Source organism: Vitis vinifera, chromosome 9 (genome assembly GCF_030704535.1).
Source record: "Vitis vinifera cultivar Pinot Noir 40024 chromosome 9, ASM3070453v1".
Classification (NCBI taxonomy): domain Eukaryota; kingdom Viridiplantae; phylum Streptophyta; class Magnoliopsida; order Vitales; family Vitaceae; genus Vitis; species Vitis vinifera.
This window is the reverse complement of record NC_081813.1, coordinates 10,278,771-10,286,575: the sequence shown is the minus strand read 5'-3', so window position 1 is coordinate 10,286,575 and position 7,805 is coordinate 10,278,771. Positions and strand designations below refer to the sequence as shown.

General features: G+C 30.7%; 1 protein-coding gene and 1 non-coding gene across 2 annotated transcripts; one reads left to right on the top strand and one right to left on the bottom strand.

The window, feature by feature from the left end:
- Positions 1 to 631: 631 nt before the first annotated feature.
- On the bottom strand, positions 632 to 1,678 carry LOC100257826 (F-box/kelch-repeat protein At1g15670). The gene has a single exon (XM_002271397.1). The coding sequence runs from the start codon at positions 1,676 to 1,678 to the stop codon at positions 632 to 634; it is 1,047 nt and encodes a 348-aa protein (XP_002271433.1).
- A 4,404-nt stretch (positions 1,679 to 6,082) lies between these two features.
- TRNAE-CUC (transfer RNA glutamic acid (anticodon CUC)) lies at positions 6,083 to 6,155 on the top strand. Its single transcript has one exon. It is a non-coding gene; the product is annotated as a tRNA-Glu (tRNA).
- The last annotated feature ends 1,650 nt before the right edge of the window (positions 6,156 to 7,805 follow it).

Here is a 7,805-nt window from a genome sequence, read left to right as displayed (position 1 = left end):
CTATTCTAAATAAAGTGTGGTTGCAAGTGTGCAGTTTCATAACATCTAAGTCGTTTTTGTAGAAAATATAAAATATTATTTGATTAATTGTTTTCATAATATAAAGTGTTATTATCACAAGAAAATGATCGTTATATCATAAGAGATGATTGCTAATAAATTATAAGCAACTAACCAAGAAAAATTCATCTTAAGGATATAGAGTTAAATTGTAGTCCCAATCAACCTTATTTGTGGTTTAATTTTCTATTTGTTTTATATATTTTCACACTTATTATTCCATATATTTTCAAAAGTTTGGAAAACTACATTGAAAAATGGAACTTTTTAAACCAAAGATTGATTTTTCATAAATATTTCTCTTAGGCTTCTTTTGACCACATTTTCTATTTTGTGTTTTTAGAAATAAAAAACTTCTACATAAAAAGTAATAATTTTTATATAAAATATGAATGAATTGAAATTAGAAATATGTTTCAATCTTAGAGTCGCCAAACAAGGTATAGCATGCCTTAACAACAAAATTGAATAAATTTTACTTGTGTCAAGTAGTAAGGAATAAAAAATGAAAGAAAAAGGAAAAAAAAAAGGAAAAACATGTGTCATGTACAAGCGAAACACCATTCAAAAGCTATATCTCTAAGCAACAACTAGATTGAACAAGGCCGCAATATTTTGCGGGCACCACCAGCTCTGTCCATGTGCGTGATCCTATATCCAATGTATATGCTTTCTGGGGTGTACCACTTAGCAACAACTTGCCACGCCATATTGTCAAGTAAAATCCGCTGCACAGCTCAGCTGGAAGCTTGGCTATTGGTTGCCACGTGGCGCCCTGTTTCTCCACCAAGTCACGTCCTCGGCACATGTACATCTTCCCATCGTCTCCAACCACGCATGTCCTTGGATGCGTGGTCGTCTCCAAAAGATCCTCGTTTACAGGGTCCCACTGCCAGCTGGCAACATCAAAGGCTTCAGCGCTTCTCTGGAATCGACCCTGTGTCTCTGTCTGGTATCCCCCGATGACGTGGAACTTTCCACGCTGGAACACCACTTTGCACTCGTCACGCTCCATTGACATGTCAGGTACTGGGAGCCAGTCGTCTTCTGCCACGTCATATGCCAGCGCAGACCTCAGTGCATTCTTGTCATCATCGTGCCCACCTGCAACCAGAACCATCCGATCCGAATCCGAAGAACAGCCAAAGAACGATCGTCGTACACCTGGGATATCGGCGCCACGCCTCCACGTGGCCGAAACAACATTGTAAACAAACACCGCATTGGACGACTCCCATGTCTCAGGATCGTAACCGCCAATCACCACCAGATCCAACCCTACTCCGACCAGCCCGCAATGCATGGGCAACCCACGGTTCATCCCGGGAAGCGGCGGCAACTCGGACCAACTCCCAGAATCTGGTTCATAAAGCGTGAGCCCGTAAGAATCCGCCGGAGGAATGGCCTTTCCGGTGTTGGTTTGCGGTGGGGATTGGGCCATTACGATGATGTTGGTAGTGAAACCAGCAGCTTTGCGGTGGCGGAGAAAATCGGGGTGTCGAAGATGGAGCTTCCAGGGAGGGCAGACCAATGAAGCGGTGGAGAGGTGGTTGTATGGGAGACGAATCAGACATTCAAGGGCGATGTCGTCTGGGAGACCTGGAATCAACTGCTCCATGTATTTGTGAAGTAAACTTGAAGAAAGAAGAGAGAGAGAGAGAAAATAGTGTGAAGAGGGGTTTGGGGATGGTGTTTATATAGGATAAGCGGAGAGTGGAGTGGATTTGTCGTTTGGTGTCAGAATTTGACCAGTGGTCTGGAGTGGAAACTTCCATTGACATTCCAGAAATGGATTAAGAATGAACGATTCCACTTTAAGTAAAATATATCAATTATAAAGTATAAACGCCGTCCTTTCATCAAGGGGCGTCTTCCTAGAAACGACTGGGTGCACAGTTTAGACTCAATTAAAATATCATTACTGTTTAGACACGAGGATATGATTTTGATTACCATTAAAATAGCAAGAACTCTCGGAGAGATATCTTAAAAGACAATGATGGTTTAAAAAACAAAAAATAATTTATCAGAATACAAAATCTATAAATATTGACTTTTCTAAAAATAAATAATTTAAATCAAATTCTATAAAAAAAAAATGGTAAAAAAATATTTTTACCTTTTGAAACCAAGAGAAATTTGGTTCATTTTTATTTTAATAACTAAATATTAGTTGGATTGGAAGAACCGAAGAAGGAAAAGAAGGGAAAAAAAAGTAAAAAGAAGGGTATCAATTATTCTTAAAAAATTTAAGATTTTACAAAAAAAAAAAAATTAATTACTCTCTTTATATCAAATAAGACAGAGGCTTGATAAATTTTCATAAGATTCAATACATTTTAATATCTCTAACTTAAAAAAAAAAAAAAAAAAAAAGGTAAAAAATTGTCTTATTTTTCAACCACTTTATTTATTGATACCTTGAAATTGATAAAGCAGAAGAAAGTAATGGATAAAGGAAGACCATCGAAAACGTAAGACTTGTGAAATGTGCTATGTAGGAGACAAGATCTATTATTTTATGGGTATTGATATTCAATTCGAGGAAGTGCAAGATTGTTTGGCTGCTTATCTGATGTGATATCAGTGACATGTCATCACCACGTCATCCACTCCAACTACTAAAATATATGAGTTGGCAGGTATATCATCATCATCATTATTATTATTGGGTTTGAAATCTGTCCAAATTTGGGTATGAGAATCTAATGTAATTATGTATTATATTATTTTTATATATGTATGCATTAGCCCATATTTAAGCAGGTATTACCCAACTATTCCAATTGTTGAGCAAAAACTTACAACTCATTCAATGAATTTACTAATTTTCTTAAATTTTTTCATTAGATAAAAGAGCTCTATGTCTTGTGTTGACTTGGGTTCGTCAACGAGTTCAATAACTTTTTAAATTGATTTAAGATTTAAAAATTTTACCAATTAATAGTAACTTTTCGTTTACCAAAATTAATCTAAAATGATTATATAAATTTCTTTGTGATTATATAAATTTCTTTTCTATATATAATATTATTTCTTTAAAATTTTTAACTAAACAAATGGACTTCAAATCATATAAAACTATGGTTTTAAAAATCGAGTCGGACTATTAGTCAACCACCATTTTGGTCCAATTCACACTTTTGAGTTGGCCAACCTTTAAATCGGCCTTGAACCATCGGAATCAATGGTCGAACTAGTGAACCGATTGACCCAACTAGTTTTGGATTAACTGAACAATTCAAAATACTTTTTTTTTCTCTTTCAAAACGACGTCGTTTTGATGCATTTTGCATTGAAACAACATCGTTTTGTCCCTTAACCCACCCCTTCCCTTCTACCTAGACATTTGCTACTTTGCACCACTATCACTCCCCTCCAGCTCTAGTCCCGCAATGTTGTTGACCTAGCGACAACACCATCCCAATGACAACGTCATCCTGACAACGACATCATCCCAACCATAAGATGTAACATTGAAACTTTCCATAAGCCATAACTTAGTAGACTTTTGAAACTTTTAAAGTTTTAATATAGAAATGTCAAAGTCTTAATTGAGTCAAAGAAATCTAGATCTTTGAATATATATATATATATATATATATAGATAGATAGATAGATAGATAGATAAGTCTATTAATGATTAAAAATACCAATTATATACATATAAGTTTATCATTGGTTGAAATGGAGATATGTGATAGAGAAAGTTATCTTTTTAGTATCATAGTTAAATTAAAAAAAATTAAGATAGTGAATTAGTGATTCAATAATATATGAATATTTCAATCTTAGCATTTCATATGTGTGGCTAAATATGAACTATAGAATAAAAATACAAAGAAATAATATTTAAATACAAAAACACAAGATTATGAGTCTTTCACTCACATTTTCAATTTTTTTATATTTTTTATTTTATTAGCTTATTTTCATTATTATTTATTTTAATTTTACAATTGTAATTTTTTTAATTTTATGATTTTTAAAATTTATAATTTTAATTTATATGAATGAACACATTATGATTTTAAATAAATTTTTGAATACATTGCATTACTTAGAATTGGCATTTTTATTTTTTGAAATTATTTTTAATTTTAATAATATACAAATTATATATTTATGACATCATTGATTCAACCGTGGTTGAACCATTGGTTCGACTAGTGAATCGTGAACCGATAACTTTTCTAATTCAATAATCAGTTTGGTTCTGAAAACATTATTTTGGGAGATGGAACAGAAGTGAAAATTGAGGTTCGTGGCATTCTTCATTTAATTTTGGATACTGGTTTCATTATGGATTTGGTAGATATAGTTTATGTTCCTGTTTTTACTAGAAACCTAATTTCAATTCCAAGACTTGATTCTTATAGTTATGAATAAAAGTTTATAAATAATGAAGTTTCCTTGTTCGATAATTCTTGTTTAGATAACTTTGATGCTTTACGTGGTAATCCCTATTCATTGAATTTAGATTACAAATATTCATAGTCTCTTTTATCTTATTACGTGCATGAATTCTCTAAAAAATTAAATCGAGTGAATGGAAATTCATACATATTGTGGCATAAGCGTTTGGATAACATTTCAAGAGAAAGGATGAAATGTCTTATTAAAGATGAAATTTTAACTTCACTTGATTTTTCTAATTTTAATGGTTGTGTTGAATGCATGAAGGGAAAATACACTAAGGTTAAGAAAAAAGGTGCCTTAAAGGTTATTGATTTGTTAGAATGTTTTCATATTGACATTTGAGGACCTTATCCAATTCCAACTATCAGTGAACATAAGTATTTTATTAGTTTTATTGATGCTTTTCAAGGTATTCTTATGTGTATCTTATTAGTGAAAAATTTAAAGCATTAGATGTTTTCAAGATTTATAAAGTTGAGGTTGAAAATCAACTCAATCGATGAATTTAAAATGTAAGATCTGATAAAGGTGGTGAATATTACGATAGGTTCATCGAATCAAATCAATATCCTAGTGCTTTTGCCTTACTTTTAATGAAATCATGGTATCATTGCAAACTACACAATGCTTGGAGAACCAGAGCAAAAATGGTGTAACAAAGCAATGCAATTGTACTGTAATTGACATGGTGAGAAGTATGATAAGTAACTTGATCTTGCTTGAATTTTTGTGGGTGAAGCATTGAAAACTGTTGTTCACATTCTCAATCGTGTTCTTAATAAGGTTGTATCCAAAGCTCCTTATGAGTTATGGGCAGGCATGAAACCAACTTTAAATTATTTATATATCTGTATAGGAATGTCCAATTGAAGCAAAAAATTTAACCAAAAAAATAAAGAAATTGGATTATAAAACCATAAGTTTTTATTTCATTAGGTATTCTGAAAGATCAGAAGGCTTTAGATTTTGTTGTCATTAAAACTTATTTCAAGGTGTAGAAAATAAAAGAGAACAAGAAGAAAAAGTAGGTGTGGAAATTGGAGTGTTTGTTTTTAGATTTGCAAGTTTATTGCCTACACCACCATTATCATTTTTATAATATGAAATCAAGTCCGACTTCATATTCTCCCTCGTTTCTTCTCCCATACATCCTCCCCAATACAAGTGCCTACAACCTTAATTTATATTATTTCTTTGTATTTTATGTTTAGATACATTCAACAGTCATTTTTTAAAATCAATCTCAACTATCCACTTTTTTTTCTTTCTATTTTTTGTTCATGGACATTCCTAAATTGTGAATAAATTTGTTTTTGTTTTGAGTGTTTGGAATTGACATTTATTTTGCTCATTCCAAATTCAATAATCTAATATTTTAATTTTATTTAATTTCATATTTTTTCTCAATAATGAACGTAGGGGCGATTTCTAAAGAAATTAATTATAAATTAGTGTAATTATACTTATAGTAGGTGTGTTTTATGGTGCATTGAAATGATATGTATGCTTGGATTTGGAATTTTTTTAGTCTTATGTTTACTTGAGAAACTTTGTTATATAAATTTTATTGTTATATTTTATTATTCTATCCATCTAAGCAAAATCCGTTGTAGTCTAGTTGGTTAGGATACTCGGCTCTCACCCGAGAGACCCGGGTTCAAGTCCCGGCAACGGAAAATAAGTTTTTTTAGTTGTAACTTTTTCTTTGTTGGGCCTTACTTTGAGCCCTATAATTCCATTTCCATTTATTGGGCTTACTTTGAACTACAAAGACCCAATTTCAATGGGCGCCCAGAGTCTATAATTAAGGCCTTGCTTGAATTGATTGTGGAAACTAGAAGGCTTTTTAAAAGCCCAATTAAAAGCTTCCCTCCCAGTCCGAAAACAGGATGATTTTTTTGTTGTGATGCTTAAAGCACGTTTGAATTTGCTCATAATTTATCCTATCTGTTTAAAAAAACAGCCTTTAGCATAAAAAAATAAAAATACAATTTATTTCCTATGAAATCACTTTGGGTTAATTAAACAAATTCATATTTAATAAAAATTTTATAATACATATTTGAGTTGGTTTAAGTTTCTATTCAAGTCTTGACAATGGAATTTTTTTTATTTTTATTTTTTTTGAACTTTTGAGACCCATAATCTATACTTCTTGGTTTCAATGGATTTTCATAGCTGGGTTGTTCGAATTGACTTATTTGAAAGCCCAAAGTTTTTAAGGCCCAACTATTTTTTATTTTTTGTTTGCATTTTCTTTAGGTCAAACTATTTTAGACTCAATCCCTTTTGTTAAGCTAACCTACCTTGAGACTCAAAATTAATATGCTCAGGCCTATTTTAGTTGGTTCGAAATCTAAACTTTTGGTAGTCAATAAAAAAATTTTAATGTCCAATAAGTTATTTTTATACTTATTAGCATGAGGAGTCGTAGCAAAAGAAAACTCTTTAAGAACAAGGAGTTTCTATAGAAGAAAACTCTTATAAAAGAGTGTTTTGGAAGATAAACTTGTTACCATAAAAATTTTCTTATGGCGTGAAAGGTATGTGATAAACTTACACTTTTATTTTTTATTTTATTCACATGTGATAAAATTATATTTTGATTTTCTTATCTTATTTGAATGCATAAACATATGCAAATATTATTTAGAAAGTAATTTTTCTTTCTAGTAAAAATTTATTAAAAAAAAATCATAACAAAAAATCATAATATATATATATACAATCCTCGTAATCAAAAGTCATGGGGTAAATTAAAAAATTACAAATACATAGTTTGAAACTATGCATATGATTCATAATTACTTTTTTATACTGTATAACCGGAAGTTATACAAAACAATATTATATAACCAAAAGTTATAGAATGAAAAACTCATAGCTTGAAGCTATGTGCAAATTTGAATTATGAATAGTTCATAACATGAAACTATGAATAAATTTACACAATGAATAGTTCATAGCTTGAAATTATGTACAAATTTGCAAAATGAATAATTAATAGTTTGAAGTTATGTACAAATTTGCACATTTTTTTACTTCAAGAAAATAATCATAGCCCAAAACTATGAAAAATATTAGCTTTTAATTTATCTTTCACATTCGTGCATGTTTACCATATTTATAACTAACAACAAAATATAGCAAAATCTTATATCATTATATCTTTAGACATTATTTACTTGTTAAATAATTTTATTAATTTGTTTATATTTTATTTTGATAAATTGAAACATTTTTCTAATTAAATTATTGCATATATAGTTTTTAGAAAATGTCAAACTTGGCAAAGCTTAAGTTTGTTATCCTCGATATTTCAAGCA